This window comes from Opisthorchis viverrini (assembly GCF_000715545.1).
Source record: "Opisthorchis viverrini unplaced genomic scaffold opera_v5_1, whole genome shotgun sequence".
Taxonomy (NCBI): Eukaryota; Metazoa; Platyhelminthes; class Trematoda; order Opisthorchiida; family Opisthorchiidae; genus Opisthorchis; species Opisthorchis viverrini.
In genome coordinates this window covers 2343745-2367676 of record NW_008751657.1, presented here as the reverse complement: position 1 = coordinate 2367676, position 23932 = coordinate 2343745, and the positions used below count along the sequence as shown (strand labels likewise).

Sequence of the window (23932 nt, the reverse complement as noted above, 5' to 3'; positions counted from 1 at the left end):
ATGATGGATAGGTAAAAACAACCATTTGCATTGATATCCTTCATGATCCACACTGTTGAGACAAGCTGCATCATAACCTTTAATCCACTTCTCGAAAAAGAGCCCAGCAAGCAATCCTCGTCCGATTCCACGAGGACTCAATGTCGCTAGGAAGGCCGCCCACCTCATTCAATCAAACACTCCACAATGTCCCCCTCGAGGAGTGGTTCACCGTTCAAGAGAGATCATACTTTGATCTGAGTTATTCGGCACAGGCCTCCAGGATGTTCAAAATTAGCCTATTTCAGCTAGTTTTTCTGGATCATATTTTAAGGTTAAAGGCCTTTTTTCCCAGATAAATTTTCAACATTACTTGAAGCTGCAATTAGATTCGTTGGGTTTGATATTGTTATTTTTCCAAAAAAAAACATTTGTCTGGTGTCATTCGTGAAATATCAGTTCCCAGTTTCACTAACTGATATAATGACAGCCGATGTATATACGGGACAGGAAGTCATACTTTTGACATACGCAAATTTGGTTTTGTGCAGCCATTGTCTACGTAGGATGCTGTTTTCCGAAAAATGGGTGTGACACCCACTCAACTGCACACCGACGATATCTCCTCGACTAGGGACGAAACATCTGCAAGCCAATGGCGCTGTCGTGAATCCAATGTCAGAAAGGTGACGAAACTAAAAATTAGACAAGCAACCATATTAAGGGCTGACGTAATAGAACATGATGCAAAATTTTCTGAGTTTTGTCAACAGTCGATTGGCGTGTGAGTTTAGTCTATCGCTTTCAAGCAGATAATTTTGAGGGTTTCGACTGGTCGGCTCGGAACAATCAGAGATTATTAGCAAAATTTCGAAAATGGAGTGAACTTGGGCTGTTTTGTTCATCGAATAACAAAGAGGTCTCTTCCAAAAAAGTACTAGTAATTTTAGATGAGTATCCTGAAATTAAGAGTAAGTTGGATAACAACCTAAACCAAAGGACATTGAAAGATATCTACCCAATGCTGTGCACTTTTTAAAATCCCCATCGACCTAATACATTGGGGTTTGATAGAAGCCAGGACCCATAAAGACAGTACATCCCTTAGAGAAGAGCAAATGATTTATTTTTCATGGTGGCTCTCAATCAGAAGTTAATGTAATCCAATGAAATCTAAAGGCAATTGTCCCCTTCACTAACGAAGGGGAAACATTTCATTCTAATGTGAATCTAAGAAGAATTCTAAGAAGAATCCATCCTAATACTGTGATAGCATCGTCTGACACACTCAATTTGGCTGTTCGTTGCGCAATGTAGGGAGCACTGTTCTGCGTTCTAACAGCGTGTCGTCAGATGAACTACGACCATATCCAGTTCGGTTTTACCTTATTTTTTGCATGGTTGCTAGCTTCTCGTCCTTCTGTGATTACCTGGTGGCTGATGCACTGATTGACTAAATGAGGTAAGCTAGAGTGGCGAACGGTCTTCTTCACGTTCGGGGGTTATCAAAGATGGCAAACAGTAACCCTAAAAAGCAATTTGTATTCTCTCTCCGGTGGTATGTAGGCTAGTCTGAGTAGAAGCTACTAGATGATTCCATGTTTTTGCACCTAGGTCCTTCAGAACCAATATATTCATTGGAACCAAGTGACCCAACTGATAAATAAGTTTCCTTCTGGATGAGATTCAGAATTACGATGGTGAACACTGCTTTCAGTTTTTCGACCAACACATTCGAGCTCCCAATCCTGAGGGACGTGCAATCCGGAACCGGATGTTTATCTTTGCCGCCAGTAATAGACATCTGAGCTCAACACTCAAGGCTCATAGAGTACCAGCTAACTCCATGATTTTGCCGTGCTGCTATTCAAGACCTTGTTCTATCAGGCCGCAGTCGATGCTCAGTCTTTCCCGGAGAAAACCGGGCCGCATAAGGTCCTAAGCATTTGAACATTTCTGTTCATGCGCTTCTTAAGAAATCTCTAGGTTTTACGTTGATTTCGAGTGAAGTGGAATTTGGTAGACATCGAATTGAAAAGTCAGGTTACACACAGTACCACCAAAATCACATGCCTGGAATCAGCAATTTCATAGATGGATGGATCTTATAAGGACGCTAATAAATTTCACATCCGTGCACCGAAAGTTCACATGGTATTTTCCACGCCTTCACCTAACGGACCGAAAATGAAAGACACCGACACCTTCAGTGAGATGTTTCAAGAAACCGATGTGAAGTTCAGGTTCATAAATGTGACGTTGAATGGCGTCCTGGTTATCAAAGATGACTGAGTAACCGTCTGACAGTTGGAGGTCGGATATGCGAATTCAGACTCAGTACTGCCTCTGAGTTTGTGTATGGACCACACAAACTAGGATAAATAACTACCAATTGGTCTTTAGTTACGTGAAGTAGACTAAGAGTAGATATGCTCACCTGAAGCTGTCACTGGAAGAACTTCTTGCACTTAGGAAGCTACTGGTGACTATTCCCTCGTAGTTGTATTGGACACTCCATTTTAATTAGGATCTCTATTACTCATAAGATTGTTGACTGAATTTGAGAGGAAACGCGTTTGTCCGACAACTCATGGAAAGTTCTGCGGGGTTTACTCGTTTGCCGTCACAGCACAAATTTTATCTCTCGATTAAGCCATTATTTCATGCAACACAAGCTCATAGCCTATAGCGAATGTCGGAGAACAGTCAACACAAACAGACACAACACACTACTCATTAGGTTGCTGAAGAGCAGTCTCCGAGCTTTCATCAACCTTATGTTCAACTTGAACCCAAATTGCAAAGCAGTTTGGTTTTGCGGTAGACTAACCAGGAACACAACCGAATCTCCCGTAAATGATGTTTTTAAGCAATTTTAGTTCAAGTGAAAAATAAGGTTGACGGAATTTCGGGGACTGTGCTTAGCCACTGAGCTTTAAGGAGGGGGAAGCCGGTCGTGGACTGTCGACGAATTTTCAGGAATTTTATGAGTAGTTAATTACGTCTAAACATGTGTCGCGATATCTCGAGACATGAAGCGGACTGGTGTAGCACATTTAGTTGGTTAAAAACATCGTGAACAAGAGATTCAGCTGGGTTAGTCTCGCACAGAACCCATTTTGTTTGCAAATTAGTGTATTTCGCTCGTCAACACTTGCTTCACTCTTTCTAGAGGTCGTCACTAAGACGCACCTTATAGTACCGAAGAGAATTACGGGCAATACAGTCTGATTGGAGGTATTATTAGGGTTTCGAATATTGCCTCGGTGGAGCGGCTTTTTATTCATTGAGAAGTGATCTTTGAGTCAGTCTTGTTTACTGTTTTACAGTTTCGGTCATGACGTCTTTCTGGAACTGAGCTCCTTCCAATAAAAGGGCGAGTTAAAGACCCTGGGCGAATTTTGTCCATATATCTTAGTTTTGGCATGAAAACTTTTTCTCATAAACAGAAGTATATGCCATTATACCGGCTCATTATTTCCAGTTATAGCCCGACTTGGGCGTTATACCGCTGCGACCGCCCCAGTCATTATGTCTGAGAGCACAGTGCTAACTTGTGGAAACAAAGTCCATTTATGCCACGTGTTCAAAATGGTACGCTCTATTTAGACAGGACAAATCAATCTATAGCTCAAATTATTTGTCTTGTTGTTAGCCTGTTCACCGTTTTCTGCTTAGTATGTTCATTCTCTAGAGATAATACACATGAGAACATACTATCAGCATGTCAGATACGTGCCGAGAAGAGCGAAGCAGCATCCAGCTGCTCAACTGAACAGTACATTCAAGACAGGTTCGAAACGAATCAGTTTGGAGTAAGTTGGCCTATCACAGCTAAGTGGTTTGCGAAGCCAATCTTGTTGTCAAAATGGTACTCGACTTGCGTGTGGCATATCCAGTGTCCGTAGTTATGTCTTGAGGTACACATTCCAGTGAATTTTTTAATAACCATTTTACAACCAGTTTACGATGGTACGGTGATACCCACCCGCCTTTATCTCTGCTTGCCTCTACCTACCTACTTATCTCTACTTGTCTACTTTTGGAACGTTCTTGTGTTTGTGCACAAAATGTGCCTAATTCCTATTTCAGCATATTTTAGAGCTTAATGTTATCGACCATTTCGATAGATCCTCGTATGAGCGAAATGTTCGTAGGCATCACTCGGGCTGTAATTAAGCATTAGACAAATACACCAGCAGTTCCCGAGCAAACATACAGAGCAAATCAAATTCATTCAGGATTTTTCAAGAATTTTGTAAACGCGCTTTGGCTGTTTGAATTCGCCCCACAGTGACAGAAAAGTAGTATGACTCAGCGGGAGCGGATGTTCATTTCACCGGGTTGTTTGAAGGGAATATGTCCTTCTCGTGTAGTTAGAAAAATCCAAATCCTTCTTGAAAAGTTTCTCAAGTTGATGAGAATTGGTTTACTCGTTCAACTGTTGATATTACTTGTATCGAAAAAAAGAAATCTGCTGTGCGAATCAATTGCTAAGGAAATAAGTAAACTGGTTCTAACTGCACAATCAAGTTTTCTATTTTAAGTAAAGTCAGCGCATTCTGAAAAGGCAAGCACTGTACAGCTGTTTCACTTTCATTCGAAATCAACAGCTGTGGGTATTTCCCAGGGAGCTTTGAACTCGTAAATTTCTGGTTGGTAGTTGAACTTCAGATTATAGCTGAGCAACAGTATGACAAATTTGCTTCCGGTATGAGCCGAGGCCAGCTGACTAATCGCCATGCTGACAGCTAACAAGATTACTCTCCGTAAGTGTCAGAAAGAGAGCGGTGCTACCGTTACGCAATCAAGCATTTTCTTAACTAACCGCGTATTCGTAGAGGACTTCAACCAACTTGAGACTGCGTCAGGAAGATATTTGCTCCATATTTTTCACACCTGTCGTCGACTGTTGCTTGTTTAAAATCATAGGCAAACAGTTAGCCCCGAAGTGGCATTCATTTATTATAATTTTTTACGGCTGAAGTTCTTGTGATTTTAAATATTAGCTCCCGTACACATATCTTCGTGTATATGATGGCAAGGTCTCAACTCTAGCCCTTTTACATGTTACCGCAATTTTCTGTATGGTACATTTCTGTGATAATCCAAGTCGACTCCAAACATGTAACTACATACATTTTATCCTGATTTATCCTTCACCGTTAATAAAGACACATGTCCGTCTTCCTGGTAGGGACAGTTGTGAAAGTAGCCCCTCTTCAGCAGGGCCTCTATTCGGTTAGTTTCCTTAAGTATACATCACTGCTTCAATCAGAGGCAACTACTTTGCGGAAGAGGTGCTCTCGGTCTTTCAGTTGAGGTTGTCTCCATGAGTAAAAATATTACAGAAAACTGTCGAACATTCTTTACATCCCTGCCCACCAGTTCGAGGAGTTTTGTAACTGCCTGTATAATGGTCTTCTAATCTAAACAGCGGGAAGTCATCAATAGTTTATTAGCTGTTCCCAGGTGTTTTTGGAATAATTAGAGAAACACGCCGAATAAACCTAGTGTGAAAGGCCGTGATCAAGCTACCCAGGTCAGAACGCGTCTGGCTGAACCCGGTTACGGCCAAAGCGGCTATATTTTACGCAGTCACTGTTTGATAAAGCCCCATTTATATCAGCTTACGTAGAGGATTAGTGAGTTGAACACTGACTTGTCTTTATACCGTTTTTGGTCGCCTCGCGACTGCACTCTGTGGTCAGCCAACCTCTACCAGGTATGATTTTTCATCTGCTAGTTGAACTTCATCCCACTCCTTCTTACACCTTATGTCCGGAGAAGATCAGAATTTTTTACTGGCTGTGAGTTGTGGTAGGATATCAAACAACTAAAGCTACCTCTATAGCAAATTCCGCTATATCATGGGGAAATTCAGACCGTGGTACCCTAGTGAAGTTGGAAAACTACGGACTGTAGTTGGTAATGGCTGTTAATATTAGGCTAGGGTGGCTGAATATCGGCATCAAGGACTAAATACTTAACGGCAGGCGGCTGAACACTCCTTGGGATTGCGAAAAGGAGTCATTGTTGTCCCCTCTCACTCACCCAGTTCTAGGAAAGCACTAGTCTAGGTCAGTACCTTGTAACGGGTAGATCTCCTCCAAAAGCGATGATCTCTCAGCTAAAGCCAAATACAGCTGAGTTCCTTTGGTAGATGAAGATTCTAAATGTATTTATTCCAATGATTCATGAGTAAGCAGCAAAGATTCTGTCTGGCTGTCAGAATATTGATTATCAACCTACATTACTATCGATGAATCTGACCTGATAGGTTTGAAAATATGACCTACAAGACTACCGGCCCAGACTAATTCATGGCAGCGTCCACTTTAGTATTAATCCGTCGTCGTGACAGGTCATCAGGGTCAAGATTTTTAGTTGGTGAACTAGTATAAGTTTACCGACTTTCTATTCATGTGCCATGGTAAATTGTGCACAGTGGTCCTACCAGTGAGGGCAATATGTTATGACAAAACAATCGTAGAACGCTCCATTAATGTTAAATGTGTTTGTTTTAATGGACTCATGCTTCTACAGTGGACTTCAAATCAGTTTGAAAGACAAATCGAGTACAGAACTAAGTGCTCATCATGAAAAAGAGCTTTGGTGAATCATTTGGTCTGCTGCCACTATAAAGCACATTGTAATCATCTAAGGTGGTTTTTTATCGTAAATCCCCTAATTTGATTTTAGGTAGTTTACGTGTGACCTTTAAAACACACACACAAATGAGAAGCTCTCTTTTCTTAGTCTTAGTTCCTGAACAAAGCCCATACAGGCCAGATAAAGCAAACCAAATAATTGAAAGGACCAAGCTGATCGATAACGAGGAGTTACGTTGTTCCTATAGAGTGGAACTCTGTTTCAGTCATGAGGGACACATGGCTGCTAAGGTCTAAAAGTTGGTCCTGTGAATACAAAACAGAGGTCTGTAGATGAGTATGCTTGGTGAGATGGCGCTAGAGTTTTCCTTCCTGATACTTTGAACTATCTCTTACATTCGAAGAAGTTTACGCTTCGTATAAGTTGCCTGACGTCATTATCACTTGTTTAGTTGAGGACAAAAAGTCTGATTCGTGATGAAAGATGAACTCTGAATGTGTGGACCTCCAATAAAAAGAAGGCGGTTGAAGGTTAAATATTTGGAGAATATGAGTGTGTTGAGCTCCTCAATCCAGGAGTGCACACAAAAGATTGAGCAGTGTTTAGACAACCTCGAGTCAGAGAATATCGTAGGGACGGCGTTCACCAAGTGAAAATTAGCTGGCCAGGCGATAAAGTAATCTGGTTTATCCCAAGAACTGCACGTGACTGGTCGTTGTCCGCAGTTGAGAGGTAACTTTATCGGATGCACAAATAATGTATCTCTCAACGGTTGTTATGTCCATTTAAGTCTATTTACGCCTCTTTGACAAGACTCCAAGAAGAAAGCGCTCTGGCAGGATTGTGGTATCCGGATTAGGTGCTGCTACAAGCATCACTTGATCAGATGACACTTGAATCCACGTTAGAATTTCACTCTCTCATTGACGAGAGTTTGAGGGTGGTTGCTTAATTCTCCATACGTAAGTTTACGGTAAAAAGTGCCTCAATTCGAAACAAGTTGACGCTGCGACAGGATGAAATGGGTTGCACAAAAATTCACCTACTGTTTGGGGCAGGTGTCATACTCAGTGATGAGGAGGCCTTCTGTCCAAATGCTCCGTATGGATATTTGTTACAGGAGTGACATTCAAAGCAGCGGCACTACCGTGGTTGTTCTCTCATAGTCTGCATACGACATTTGCTGAATGAAAAAGTCGGGTTAAGGTATCCAATGAGGAGTAATTAGCAGCATTATGCATCCTGAGGCTCAAAAATATCACGTTATCTTTACGCCAAAACCTAGCTGGAACAAAGGAACAAAGCTAAGATGGAGTCAACACGACTTACACGTGTCTTATGTCCACCATTCCAAAATACTCAACTCTCTGAGGAACCGGCTGAATTTTAACTCAGTTAAAAATATCTGAGGCATAAATGGAGGGAGTATTTTTCCCGAAGGTTGTAAATTTCATACTGCTGATTAGCTGACCAAATGTGATGTCAAGTTCAGCGTTTACGCTTGCCTGCTTAGGGCATGCCACAACACACTGAACCCATCGGAAAGAAACGGCGTCATCGTGTATGATCACGAAAAATCTCTTGGAGTTGTCAACTTGTAGGGACTACATAACTGTCCCTCCCCAGATCAGATTTGGCACAATAGACCGCGTTTACCCCTTTTGTTAGGAATACTGACTTTGAAACAGAATATCACGTGAGCGGGATGTTCTTATTACCACAATTGATAATCAATCATCAAGGCACCCAGTATTTCGAAGTTGGCATCTTTAGCAAAATTCAGTAAATGGGTTCAAAAGCCGTTTTAACGTTGGTATCATACTCGGCATAACACCGTTTGGCTAAAACATAACTTTGCATTTGTCCATATTAAATTGCATCGGAGTATGCTCAGATACCAAATCGATTGGCTGCCTTGTTGGCCCCGGTATACACGCCTTCAAGAAGCTGCCAAAATGATTACTGGACACAGAAATGGTACGAAGAGCAAACTTGTCTTTCAGTTGGTTTAATTGGAAGATTATTAGTGCAAGTGGCCGGTATTTTGGTCGCGTTTATGGCTCATTTCAAGATTTACATTATTCGACGGACGTTAATTCCACTGATTAAGTGGCGTGTGCAAACCATCTGCAAGCATTTAGATATTTCTAGGTGCATAGTAAATGATATTTTTGAGGCACAAGGGTTGCTTTTGCTTCACCAGAAGTCTGTTGGAAGACTCACTTCCATATAAGTCTTTTTCAGAAATGTATCCTTTCGATTCAGAGCATCTCATAAACATGTTTTTCCACCTGGATCCTACGGGTGGTGCAGCGAATGGCGATAGTTTCTGAGTTGAAGGACGTGTAGGAGGAATGCGTGAAAATGCAGCTCCCGTTAGTTTGTCTACAGCGTTTTTGACATCAAGTCTCTAACGCGCCTAGAGAGAAGAGTTTCTTTCCTGCCTTGTTCTAAGTACCAAGGTATCGAACCAGGAGAAATCTACATAGCTGTCATGGGTCAAATGTAGCTATCTGGTTTGGAATTTTGACGAATAGAAGGAAGAGTGCATTGCCAAGTGGACAGTCCACGACAAATCTGTCAATCTGTCTGAGAGACATACGCTGAAGCATTATTGGGATGTAGATCGCACAGCTTAAAGTTAGTCTTTTTTAAATTTTCTGGATGCTTAATCTTGGGTCTTATGCCCCCAGACGATGTCACATATACGGTTTCCTATCAAGGAACATTATTGAACAGTGACGAAACGTCATTTTAGTATTATTGGCTTCACCTATAAACTAAACCATTAATAAAAGCAAAGTCTCATGCAGTTCATTTTCATTTAGCCACGCTGTGAAACGTTGAATTTTGCGTTCTTGCAATAGGCAGATATTGCAGTCTGACATTGTGGATCCTAGACGTAACGAATGGACGTAGGATCTGCCGCTTAGGTTTAGGTTTTCCACAACCACCATCCTTCAATTCTTGAAAACAAAGTGGGCTTTCAGCAAGTACTGTTTTCTCTTACAATATGAAAAAAGCATAAAACAGTGATATCACGCAGAACTGCTGGTCTTTTATTATGGGGAATATGAAACCAAGGATACGAGGGATGACCCCTTATTGTTGCCTCACAAAGCGCCAATTTTTTGTGTGAGCTGGATAACATTTATTCTCTCAAATTTATCTGAGAGTGTGTCGTTACGAATAGGTCCGTTATCAATTCGCACATACGACTCCTGAGATATGCATGCCTGTCCAGTTTAACGAAAAGCAATCTAACCAAAGTAGGCCTCTGAAAATTTTCGAAACCCTTCTTAGATGTCCACAAAAGTGGCGCCTCCTCAGCGAAGAATTCCAGATGTTTTTACTCTGCATTTTCATACTCTGTAATCAAAACGCTATTCCTTTGAAACGAGATTATGCAAATGAAGATGTTTGGCGCTCTTATGTTAGCCTTTGGACCGACACATTGACTGATGCATTTTTTAGTCCTCAGTTTCCGAGGCCCATGTATGCTCAGACAGCTGGTTCAGTTTTGTTGATTCTACTAACCAAGGGTTCTTGGTTGTCCTTGTCTTCCTAAATCCGTTCAGTTGCAATTTACGAAAATACTTTAACTAGTGGTAACCGGTGGGATTTGAGTGCAGACGGAACACACAGGCTGCTGGAATGTTGGAAGCAGGGTTACACGGATGGGTGATAGCCGCCAGTATACGAATATGGTACTCGAAGGAAGACTGTGAAGATGAAGGCACAAGCGGAGATGTGCCATAAGAACTGATGACCTGGAAAATGATTCTACTCAACCAGCACATTGGTAACTGGTGGGATATAAGTGCAGACGGAACACAGAGGTTGTCAGCTGCTGGGATGTTGGAAGTAGAGTTACACAATGAAGCAGAACAGTGGGAGAAGAGTCTCGTAGGATGGTTCCTTTTATTCATGCCGATAGGTCCCTTGTACAGATCGATCACAAGGTTTTACATAACATTCAACAAATGGGCGCATTTAAGCAGACTACAGAGCACAACATTACAACCTGGTTTGGAAAAACGATTTTGTTTTCTATGAATATCCCAGGTTGATACGCCGCATGCCCAAAACTGAAAACTGCTAGGATGGGTTGATAAGGCAAAACCTAATAAAACATGGAAATGATACATTAGCCAAAATTAGCTTAAGAAAAAAATTGCAAAAATGGAAAATCCCTTTGCCGATATAGCCGAAGCTTTGATAAGGGTGCAAATTTGTTGCACTTTTTATTAACTTTTAACTCCAGCCTGAATTGACGGCTAACCATATCTATGATTCCGAAGGCAATCATAGACCTTTTAATATGGTTTGGAATTGACAAAAACTAATAAATACATACATCAATATCCTGTTGAACAATAAGTCAACTACAGTAAGGCAATGACAATATAACATATACGATATACTAAAGAGCTCGAGATGGTTAAGCGGTCAAGCAGAGAATGTAGCTATTGGAAGCCCCGTGGTTCCAAATCCGGCATGTTGATAGCTCCTGTCGGGACTTCGCCAGTCTAGCGTTATCTCAGCCGCCGTCCTTCGTTCGTTTGGATTGAAAGCTATGCACTAGAAGGAAAGAAGGAACAACGGAATAAAGAGTTATTTTCTCTTAGATTCATTCTGCGGGCCATCTGATTTTATTATTTAATTTTATTCAGCTCAATCACAGTTACACAGTTCCTGTAGGTGCTTGCTTCAACCAAGAAGTACCTCATACCATCCAGGAACAGTCTCTAATGCAGATACTCTGAAAGCCAGCCATTACTGTTTTTACTGTCGCCACCGCTGTGCCCAGTTTGAAGATTTTGACCATCAAACAGTGAACGGATAGGAGAAGGTTGGGCATACTAAACCAGATCATATTGCATACGATGTGTAGAAAGGTACTCTTCCTCCGGTTTTATACAATTAGGTTCCTCGCCAAAAATGTCAATCGCTTTGAGGAAAACACACAACACAGAAACCAGGATTTTTGTCCCTATGACGACTGACAAGAGAAGCACTGACAGACCATGCTCAAGGTGTTGTCTCTCTTCGGAGAGCACCGCGCGTGTAATTAATTCGCAACGTATCGAATGCATTACGTAACATACTATCTGTCTGAGCGTTCGGAATTATTTGACTAGGTTAAGTAGTATAAATTTATTTTCTGATGGTTTATTACTGAATCGAAGCCTCGCAATCTATCAACAAAAATGGACGATATCGATCCTACACAGTCCGTCCTATCGGTTTGACGTAGCGCACTGGTTGCAACGGTTTTTCGTTGAATAAACAGAGGGACGGAGGGGTTATGTTCTCACATGTTGCATTTGAGAAAAACTCTGGCTTCGGATGATCCCTCTTGTTAAGACAGCTCACCGAAGCGGTAAATTTGACTTTCTCTCTTGCCGTAACACAGATAATCTGATAGGGTAGCAAGCAAATGCAACCGTGGGTGGACCGTACTTCCGGTTGATTATATACATTTAAGCTACGTTTAACCCAATCAAGTGCATAACCGAATGTGCGTACATAATGAACACCGCAGCACTTCATGCGGGTTACGATCAAGCTGATGACATAGAGAAGCAAGGGAGTGCTGGTGGCCTTCTACTGACGAGGAAATACACGGAGAGGTTTGTAACTTATACCCATGGGTTGGTCGTTTACTTGTTTACTCTGGTGATGTCAGTCTCCCCCTAATCCCAAAATTCATAGTAAACTGATTTCACCCTTAGTAGACATTGTTGAAATCATTACTTGTGTCTTCCTTAGCTTTATGTTCACTAGTCTGATTTTAGTTCGCCATCTTCTATGAAATGTGGAGTGATAATTTAAAATGCGTGTTTAGGGCTAAAAGTGGTGTGAAGTCTGCTGACACGAGGCAATATACGACCTCGATTTTCACCACAACTGTATACCGGCAGATGCACTGCACCTTCAAGTAGGACAAATAAATCAAAGAAGAATTTTGATTCGATCGTAGAGTAAGGCACTCTGAATGGTCTTGACGTAGCAATTTCTTGAATATAGCTTTTTCGATTTTAGTTGTTTTGATGATACGAGTAAATTCTTCTACGGAGCTTAACTGTAAAACAAGGAGGCAAGTTCCTAATCACACCAGGCAGTCGTTAATGCGCTATTGGGTTTGATGCCAAAACGTTTGGGATGAGAATTCGCTTCCGTGAGTTTTGCGAGTCTCAGATTTAGTGAAAACTACTCAGCGACCTCTTTGGATTGGGTCGAGTTTCAAGGGACGTGAAAGTAGGCGTCACGTGCTAGTTTCACCAGTTTGAACAGTCGATAAGTTAATGTTTACAAGCCTCTAAAATCTGCAATTTTGCACAAGGATGGGTTGATAGTTCAGTATACGGGGTGAAGAGCGAGAGGGCCTGTACAGTTCATCGAGTATTCTATATGAATGGCGTCTCAAATGCGGTCTAATTCTCGTATCAGATGCGGTCATTTTGTACCATTCCAGCCAAACCGTTTCTCCAAATATCTATTGACTAATGTCGATACCAACGCTGCGTGCGTTCATCATTGTCAGCACCGAAGTTTTTCGATTACCAGGGAAAACAACTTGCTGTTTCATAATATCGAGTACACGTCTTCAAACCAAGCTGTTTCAGTGAAACTCCAATATATCATTGCTTTATGGTATTCTGTAACGCTAAAGGTATGCCTTTCTAATCAACTGAAAAGATCAGAACAAAGTCCTGGGTAAAATGTACAGGATTGTGAAAATAAGATGATAGAAACCCACCTATTGTGATTTACATTTCATCACTAGAGAGATGACAACCCTTGGAAAGACAATCACGCAAGAGATGCAAAAAAGGCCATATTTCCGTTTCCGGCATGGCAAATTTACCATCCTTGCAACATTAGTTAATGTACGGGGATAGATGGTGACCATTTCCGTGAATTATTTCACCGTACTTGCAGCCCTACCTCCATACTTGCTTGTCATTTTTTCTTGAAGTGAATCCATATCACGGGAGATCGTTGACGGTTTTTGCTATCTTTCGCCCTTTTGTCTCCAAGGCAAAACGACGGATACCTTTTTCCAAATGAAGCCTAAGATTTTATTCGCTTGGTGAAGAATACATGCAACAGTTTCGAGTGCTACCACACAGGGAAAGAATAATAGACCAAATGCAGCAGACGATTTCTGCGTAACGTTTATTTACCCACGCTAAAGTCGCACGACGAGGCACTTGTGTTGTCCCAAAGGCAGCCAACTCAAATCAACTGCGGTAACGGGGGTCGCAATACACTGATATTTTGTGCGCTGTTCCATCCACGAAATTAGTTGAAAAAAGCTATCGCCTTTGAAACAAATACCCTATGGGGTTCAAGAACACTACTGTCTTGTTGTATGAACTCATTGTAACCTGGTATTATTTTAAAATAATTGCTGCCTCGTGATCTATGGGTGGTAACCCATTAATGGCTTGTAACAGTAAACGTACACGAGCAAATCAATTAAGTGTAAGGTTCTTGACCGACGACACTAATGCTGTCAGTTGCAGGGATTGGAAGGTGGATAGATGTTCTCGTAGCCTGAACGTCGGTTTCCTCATTCAATAAATCTTGCCCACCGCAGTAGTTATTATGTGAGCAGCGCATCTTATTTGATGCATGCTCAGTCAGGATTCCAGTAGCAGGAAAGTAGTAGCAATTCTAAAAGCATTTGTAACCAGGTTTTCATGCATCAAGTGAGTTCAATCGTGTTAAGGAGGCATGGAGCGCTGTACAATCCATGGGCCAAAAGGAAGACTCCAGCCAGAGGCTTTCTGGTTAGTGAAAGAATCTACAAATGACCGATCGGTAGTGTGACCGACTTACAGTATGCCACGATGTAGTATCGCCATCTTCTCAACAAACAATTTCTACTCATACGATCCCGTGCTGATCGCCCCATTGACTGGGTACTTCTCAGACACTTCTGTGGGCTGGCGGGATATCTTAGCTTACGAGCAAATTGCATAAAGTCGACGGTAGCGAGGACGAAATATGTCTGTTTTTAGAGGTTTAAATCACTAATACCAGAGTAACGCTCCGAAACAATGCGATGTAAATTTTGTAGGTCATGCCTTGTCTTGGTATTTCAAGCCCAGTTGTCGGTTAACTAGCCGTACGCGACAGTTTGAATGTCATCTCTATACTGGAAGAAGAACCTGCTTTCCACTCGGTTCGCTCATCATACATCGGATGCTATTGCTGTCTGACTACGGAAGGCTGTTCATTCCTAAGTTTGAGGCAATTCATCTGACGTAAGAAGTCGAAGCATATTGGCCGACAAACCGTATACCTGGCATCTTTTTGCTTCCCCATCGAGAACACTCCTCTACTTTCTAAGCGAATTGTCCTGTTTGCTATTCATATCAAGAGAGATGAAATTCAGGTGCACTTAAGACTTAATAGGCGATTCTTTCGCCCTTTTCATTTCAGCTCTCCCAGTCGACGATTTACGGACGCATCACGTGAGTGATCATATTCTGTTTACGTTTGTTGGCGCCAAATTAGTAATTCTCATCTTAGCTTGCTTCACTCAGATAGTCCTTTATTTCACCTGTCCGTTTGTTATAGAAGCTATAGCGAATTGTATGGGATCAACTTCAACTAGAAAATGAACTCAGTTGAACTTCACTGAATCACAAACTAACGTAGAAGCGGGCAACGCAAGACAGAACTGCTGCTCCATTTTGCTTCAAAAACTGCCCCGAGAAATGAAATTTAGATGGTGACATTCGCAACTACAGTATTTGATGTAGATGTAAGCACAATAATGCTGCCTGTTAAATCTGGTTTGCAAAAACTTCACCTGGCATACACAACCGAATGAAATAATTTACCTGGTCCGTTTTGTCAGCTATGGGGATCCAGGACAAACGAATCATGCCGAATTATCGCTTAAGTACTTCCAGGCACTTGAAAAGCCTGAATAGACTGATGACTACTCAAGAAACGTTGACATATAAGGTAAGCTGTTGCACGCTGTGGAAAGAAAAGTGAAGTTCAACCCTGAATTCTGTCTCGATTTGATACCTGGTGACCGATGCTTCGGATTTTTTTCTCGAAGTTGAGTCAGAATTAGGCAGTATTGTCCAAAGTCAGTCTTCCGCCCGCATCTCCAGCCTTCTTTCGAGATTACTAGCATTCATATCTATCAGTTTAAAAACCGATGGTGATTTTCGGTCAGCGCAACTGGTGTAGTCTCTCCCATGTTTGCAGTTCAGTTGTGATACATTGCATGATCGACTAGTGCCCATCTATGATCCGTATAGACTGATCACTGTGGTGAAACTCTCTGCACGGACTTTTATGTTTCTGTGCTTGTGTTCCTTTGTTGCTCTTTCTGAGGTTGATTGACTGCAGTACAGATACCGGTACCTCAGGGGTTTGTCCGGAATGATATTTAGTCTTGCTGTATGGAGTACGGTTTGGACAAGTGCCGTTTTGTGCTGCATTGGACACAAAATCGAAAATTTCCAGCCGATCATTCCGTAGGCAGAGCGAAGCGCAAAGTTGCCCGCGCATCGAAAGAATTTTGTCGTCTAGTCAAGAATTGCAAAATGGATGCGATTTTTCTGTTGACGTCAAAAAGTGACAGTATATATCTTCGGCTTGTTCCTCTTCTGTCTGGAGTGCTATGTCCCTTAGATATTACTTATCGAGAAGGTATCCGTGAACATCTACTTAGTGCTAGGGTTTCGTCAGCACAACTATCTGCCAATCCCAGAGGAATTTCTTATAGTGACGTTCGGAATGAATGAGGCTGGTAAACTGGAGCTTACGTGTGATATTTTCCGCAAGTGGTTAAGGGAACACATTGAGAACGGAGATGATAGGTCACGAAGGACTGGGTAACTCTTCGTGTTTCAACCTGAAAGCACATAGTTTGCGACAAGTGGACATTGCTGAAAGTGACCAGAACTTAAACAAACACTTGAGGTGGGCTATATCTCTAAACAATGTTTAAAGACAGCTGTCCAGGCGGCATCATGGGAACCCGTTAACTATACGGCTCGCCGTTCGTATCCAAAATAAAACATAATCAATAGGGTTACAAAAAGCAATAAGGCTACAGTATACCGTCAGAAATGTTTGAGTTTACTGAATTAACTCTGAGCAATAAGGCGATGCAATCAAACAACCCACTGAAAAGGTGCTCCATTATCAACAGACCGTATTCCGCCGAGGTTCGCAACACCGTAGCTCATGGCGAGTCTTGTTTGCAAACACAAGCCAGTCTACTTGGACTGAAACCATCCGACTCCGTGTCATTTTTGGGTTATATGGAACACTTATGTTTCCCGTATTAAGATCCGTGTTTGCGACATAGCAAGCTTCTGATGTGTCGTGAAAACAGATGAGTGAATTGATTTGCAAGGTGGATACTTAGTAGATGTACAATGCGACTGGCTTTCTGGGTGAGGATGAGGTGGATATGAGTTGTGCGAGTGGACCAAAATAACGATATACGGTTTGCAAATCTACTCCTAATGGCAGTGCCTTTAGCCAGACCAGACTTAGATCAACATTAAAGACAATGTCCCTGGCAGTTGTCAACAGACTCTTCAAGTCCAGGAGTTTTGCGCAACTTGTTGTACAACTACGAGACACAACACACTAGAAGTTGATAATTCCAATTCAGTACACAAGAGGTAGGCTGTTCAATACTGGTGAAAAATGGACGTGTCCAACAGTCCACGGAGTAGGTATTGATTTCGAGGCATCATTTTGTTTCCCTTGGCAAGTGAACATTCGAGATTCGTTGATCATAAAAGACCCGACAGAGGTCATCCCCAACGCATGTACGTCTGTATTATTCGCGAAAACTTAACCCATTTGCATAAGGTGGTCAATGCAACACTCTCATCCGCTGTAATTGCACGAATGTAGGTCGCAGTCACACAACCATCCTATAAAAAGTTTCAGGGCGAGGGACGCTGGTGTGTCAATCACAATACCAAAGGAGGTCACGTATCTCTCTCAGCATTCCCTTAACCAATCCCTTACACTTCTGACTGACTCAAGTGTATTTTAACTCTGACCATGTACCAAATACTTAGTACAGTACACCTGGGTGGTAAAGTTTACAAACTACATTCAATGACGTCAATTTTTGCCAGCCAGTCATTATGCTCATCGGTTAACCTGCAGCCAAAGTGGTGCAAACACCGGTGCATACACCAGTCCAATTGGCCGAAGACTGAAAACGCTGGTGAAATATCGTCTACTAAGATGGGTTCGTACACTGATAGCTAGCATTTATTCAACCAACGAAGTCTAGTAGACAGAGGGTAAAGGAATAGACTCTTCACTCCCCATTAGGAAGCCGCTGTTCACGTATGTTGACTTTTCTCAAAGCAATAGTAACTGCCTTATTTACCTTATCTTAATTACTTCATAACACGCCCGCAGGAATACGTTAGGGGCATTTTAAGCCGGTCATGATTTTAGCATTTACTCGTGTAACATTTTTGTTTTTATCGGTAGTGTGGACAACTTTATTTTGTCTCACACCGGACCACGTGAAACAAATTCGCCTGTTCTGCAATCACATTATTCAAAGTGCTTTTCTAAACTGATCAGCGGATCAAAGTACACTGATTATGAAGCTGATCAAATCTGAGTTGATCCAACTTTAAAAGACTGCCTCAGTTCAATCAAATACAGCTTTTCGTGTAACAAACAAAGCGCAGAAATTCCTCAGCTGTTACTCTTCGGAGGCACAAATGTGTTGGTGATGAAGGAACCTAAGATTGCCGAAATTTCAATATCCCCTTGGAAATGGATGGTTATCACTTGTTGATCATTGAAAAGTATGACAAACAGCTATGCTACTTGAAAATGATATCAAGCAATGTTATATCCAAGGGGTCGGCTGGACAGAAGATGTGACCGTAGGCCTCACATCCAACTCAGTTTTAATCTCATTTCTCAACTTGCTTGGTTGACACAGACAAGGAAGGATAGGCTGAAGTAAAAAAAGCTTACGGTGGCATGAACCTGCTGTTGACTGTTGATCTGACTCCGACCACTTGAACCTGAGAGGCATCCTTATATACCATCAATCAAAAATCGCATGGTCAACGTCGCCAAAAGTTTCCATCCAAACAGATTGACCACTTTGCATATGAGTGACATATGGCTTGCCAAAACATTGAATAATGGCTGATCAGCCGTCTTATTTGTTTAGATCATGCGTGACTAGAGGTGTTCGAGGTTATCTTGTCTAATAGTGACATGTTTGCAACAAGCTGGTCAAATTCAACAAATAGAACACCAACCACATGATTCGCAGTTAGAATTTAACTAGCATTTTCCAAAAAAGGACCTAGAGGTAATCATGTAATTAAGTCGTGATGAAATCAATTACCAAGCTGGATACCATGTGATTTCCGAACTATGTCACCTTTCATTGCATTATTTTGATAGTGTGCACACAAATATATTTTTCACACAGATCTCCTTGGTGAAAATACGTCTAACCCAGTCAAATCACTTCGGTTTTCTCTACCAAAATGTATCAGTTCCAATATTTTTGAGTTTTGGAAAGGAAGTTAGGCCATGCCGATCGTGGACACTGCTTATTCTTACTAGTGGACCAACTGTATACAAACGAATCTATGATAACTGCGTTCGTTATTGGAACAAGCCGATCTGCAAGCTTTTCCAAGGAAATGGCACGACAATCTTTGGTTCCAGACTTGTTTTATTTCGAATGCATTTTCCTCTTTCGTTATTCTATCCAATCATCTTGTGGTATATTCTCCATGACTTTCTTCCAGGTGGTCACTGTCACGATGATACCACCGACCGAGGTATTGATAAACGCGCCAAAAGAAAACTTCTTATTGCATCTGGTTTATGTTTGTGCTTCATGATTGGAGAAGTGGTCGGTAAGTTTCCAATTTGTCCGAACCGATAGGGATGACTGTGCTTGCCATTGCATATCTATTTACATCTATCTATCTATCTATCTATCTATCTATCTATCTATCTATCTATCTATCTATCTATCTATCTATCTATCTATCTATCTATCTATCTATCTATCTATCTATCTATCTATCTATCTATCTATCTATCTATCTATCTATCTATCTATCTATCTATCTATCTATCTATCTATCTATCTATCTATCTATCTATCTATCTATCTATCTATCTATCTATCTATCTATCTATCTATCTATCTATCTATCTATCTATCTATCTATCTATCTATCTATCTATCTATCTATCTATCTATCTATCTATCTATCTATCTATCTATCTATCTATCTATCTATCTATCTATCTATCTATCTATCTATCTATCTATCTATCTATCTATCTATCTATCTATCTATCTATCTATCTATCTATCTATCTATCTATCTATCTATCTATCTATCTATCTATCTATCTATCTATCTATCTATCTATCTATCTATCTATCTATCTATCTATCTATCTATCTATCTATCTATCTATCTATCTATCTATCTATCTATCTATCTATCTATCTATCTATCTATCTATCTATCTATCTATCTATCTATCTATCTATCTATCTATCTATCTATCTATCTATCTATCTATCTATCTATCTATCTATCTATCTATCTATCTATCTATCTATCTATCTATCTATCTATCTATCTATCTATCTATCTATCTATCTATCTATCTATCTATCTATCTATCTATCTATCTATCTATCTATTATCTATTCTATCTATCTATCTATCTATCTATCTATCTATCTATCTATCTATCTATCTATCTATCTATCTATCTATCTATCTATCTACTATCTATCTATCTACCTACCTATCTACCCATTTACACATAATTTACGTAGATATGTTCTACAAGTGTGATGAAAATGGAAGCTTTATCTTCTAATCAACACTAGTTGTGTTAGTTGCATCAGTTTCATTTATTTGGTTGTGTAACTCTTCACTAGTCCTGCTTCCTTGTAATTCATTGAAATGTGTTATTTGGTGTCGCGTAATAACCGAAATGATCAGTTTATAGACAAACCGTTCTGGTAGCAATTTTTGAAGCGTTCATTATGTGAGGCAAACTAATCCTTTAAGGTGGTAGTGTTCTTATAGTTTTTGTGGTGACCAACCGTTGGTTATGGTTATCCACTCCGGCTATCGGGTACCATGATAATGTCGCGGTCCGCCTGCAACTAAATATCGTCCGTTTCTCACCACATTTCCGAGGACATTGCAACTAGTGTGGATTTGCTCACTCTTCAACAATGATGACGATCGCGAGGATTACGGTAAAATCATGCTAATGTTGATGTTGTTTTGATGAGGATTGATGATGATGATGATGATGATGATGATGATGATGATGATGATGATGATGATGATGATGATGATGATGATGATGATACTGATCTCCTCGAATGTCCGTTTAGGACGTATATTGTTCAACCATCACTGGAAATTATGTTGAAGGCAAGGTTCAATGTTGCAGAGCGGTGGAGGTTATCAATGTATACTTACAAACCTGTTGAAGAACTATATGACGAGTGTCAAATCCTCACCGTTCTCACAGAAATCTAAGTTAATGGCACAGAATTAGAACAGTTTTGGTTGGTTCGCTTTAGGCGAGAATCCGTCAGTGAACTTGAGCGTACTTATCCAATACCTATTCCGAATTTTTCGACAGCCCCTGAAGAAGATTTGATAAATAACGGGCAACTATTAGACTTTAACTTGTAGAATTCATACTGAAGAACTAGAGGGAGAAAAGCAAATATGCACAAGCAATCAAGTCTGTTTATCAACCGGCCCGGTGAACCCAGTCATCAAATCACTCCAAGCCATATTTGTCATGGGTAGCAAACATCCAGACGGATTGCCGAAGATAGTATGTCAGTGAAACAGTTATTCTATGTCCTCAAACAAGGTGACATGCTTTAAAACGCGTCATTCAGGAATGGCTACAGCTGTAATCTATGAAAAAGGCTTTCCTTATCGTACAGGTTTTTCGGAGACGTCTAGGGATATGGATACACGACCATTTCGGAACATCAACACGTTACGACAATCTGTGGACCAACAGTGATACACTGAATCGTCCTGATCTAGCCCTCGAATGGAATCAACCTAAACGCTCGAAATACATTCAAAAAAAGATCAGTGATCATTAAGTACATAAAGTCACACGTATTACGTAGAACGTAGGCAAAGAAATGTCATCTAGAACAGAGAGAAGCATCAGATGGCCAGGGTTAGTGTAGACGGTCAGAGGTCGCGGTAACAGCGGCGGTGTGAGCGTGCGTGGTGGAAATCTCAAGTATGCGAACCGTGGGAACGTTTTAAACGGGTTCAACTTTTGATGGTTTCGCAGCCAGATTTCAACTTCCACAACACCTATTAAATGAAATTATTACGGTTTGATTTCCGGTTGCAATCATTACGTTTAGGGATAGAATTTGGATTCAGGATGAAAGTCAGTGTAGTTTCCGAACAGGAACTAGAAAGAATGCTCAAACTGTTCGGTTGGTTTGCATCTAAGGAAACAAATCTTGGACCTGAAATTCACTTGAGTCTTCCGTTGAAACCAGTTGAGTGTACAAATAAGCGTAGTTGACGAATTACTTCCAGCTTGGGCTCAAGTAGAAAATGAAGTTTAGAAGGACTTGTATAATGCGCCTATCTAATGAGCCCCAAGAAGGATGAAACCGGTCGTTGGTAGCTACACAAATTTTGGCGATGTTATGAGTCCAGTGAACAATTTCAAAATTATCGTAGAATCTCTGTTTCCCGTGGCAAGATTTTTACGGTTGAGCATTCAACTTTCCCATTTTGAGTCAGTAGCTTTATTATTACAAAACCGACAAGGAAGCAATACCATTTTCTCAGTTCAAGCGCGTCCAAAATGTTCCATGTCAGTTTCTACTGTCAACCGTGAAATCTGTTAAGAGGTCCAGATGACGAGGACGAACGATAACGTTTGGCTGGATTCGGTTGTGCTTGAAGTCATATGAAGTGCGCTCGTAATACTGCCTCCTGTTTACCAGGTTGGCCTCGTCCATACGCGTTTGAGACCGTTCAGAAAAATGTTCTCTGCGTACGGTTTAACCAGACGGCGTCACCAGTCGTTGGTGATAGATTATCTGATCGGCTGTCTAAGAATTTTGAGATCTGTCATATAAATGGTTATAAAAACTTTTAACAGCAGTGCATTTTAACAGGGGACTTGCCTCCGAGCAACGCTTTTGCTAACGTCAACCATGGACCGGAACTGACCAATTTCGACATTTTAATTACCAAGTTCCGATTGGCAAACAAAATGGTGAATTGTCGTGCAGTTTTTATGCTTGACTAATGGTATTCCTGGATCGACACAAAGGTTTTAACAGTGATTGGAAAGTGGAATTCACCAGGCTTGTTGGCAAAAATCTCTGGCGCATCATTCGAATAATTTCAAAGGCCTGGTGATACTGTCAGCAATCTCCAAATGTATCCTATTTCTCGGTTGACTCAAGTCAAACAATGCATAAAAAGGCCAGGGCAAAGGTGTCAGAGGGATCGTAATAATACACGTCATCCCGTCAAAATGGTTGGGCCACAAACTTGATTGAGTGTGGATAGGGGTAGGAAGAGAAAATAGTGATCTCGTAGTTGAAGAAAAAGCCTAATGTTAGCACATAACGACTAGATATAGCGGAGGAGGAGAGGGAGCTTTAGTAATCTATGAAATGGTAGCCTAGAAGCGAAAACTACGACTCATGTTTTAACGGACAGTGGGTATAGGACCTTCAAGTTACCTTTGCTTGCTGTTTGCTGAGCTGCTTACCTGTTGCCGCTCAGGCGGATTTAGGTTTCTTTGCCTAGCTTGCCACAGGGGTTACAAATGGTTCTCCATCATTCGAATAGTGTGCGCTTCCGAGCTACCAACATTTCGATAGGCTGATCTGGTTCTTTAAACAGTAGCCCTTAGAAAACCACTGAATTCAGACGAATTGATGTTGATAACACAGCTGGTCATACAACGTATCCGAAATGTCACACTTATACAGCAGGCTAAACCTGAAAGCCATTCGCCGATGTAAGCAAAATCGATGTCTGGGAAGGCTTTTAACAATCTATGTTACTGGGCTGATTGGCATACCTAAGCCATTCTCAAGATTCACGCGCTACCATCACTCTCGAAACCAGATGGAACGTGAGACCAGGTCTTTGATATGCGATCAGTTACTTAATAGGGGTAGATTATAAGCCTAATACCACCGCTGAATAGGTCACATCATTTATATATATATATATACATATATATATATATATATATATGTATATATATATATAGGAACTTATTT

General features: G+C 41.0%; 1 protein-coding gene across 1 annotated transcript in view; it reads left to right on the top strand.

Annotated features, from left to right (window-relative positions):
* T265_00034 (hypothetical protein) overlaps positions 1–23932 on the top strand; it is a gene marked incomplete at both ends in the record, with an annotated part of 82312 nt that overhangs the window by 36257 nt on the left and 22123 nt on the right. The window contains 2 exons of the mRNA XM_009163691.1: positions 15046–15077; positions 19392–19502. Of these exons, the coding sequence (XP_009161955.1) occupies positions 15046–15077; positions 19392–19502 (143 nt within the window). The remainder of the gene's footprint in view (positions 1–15045; positions 15078–19391; positions 19503–23932) is intronic.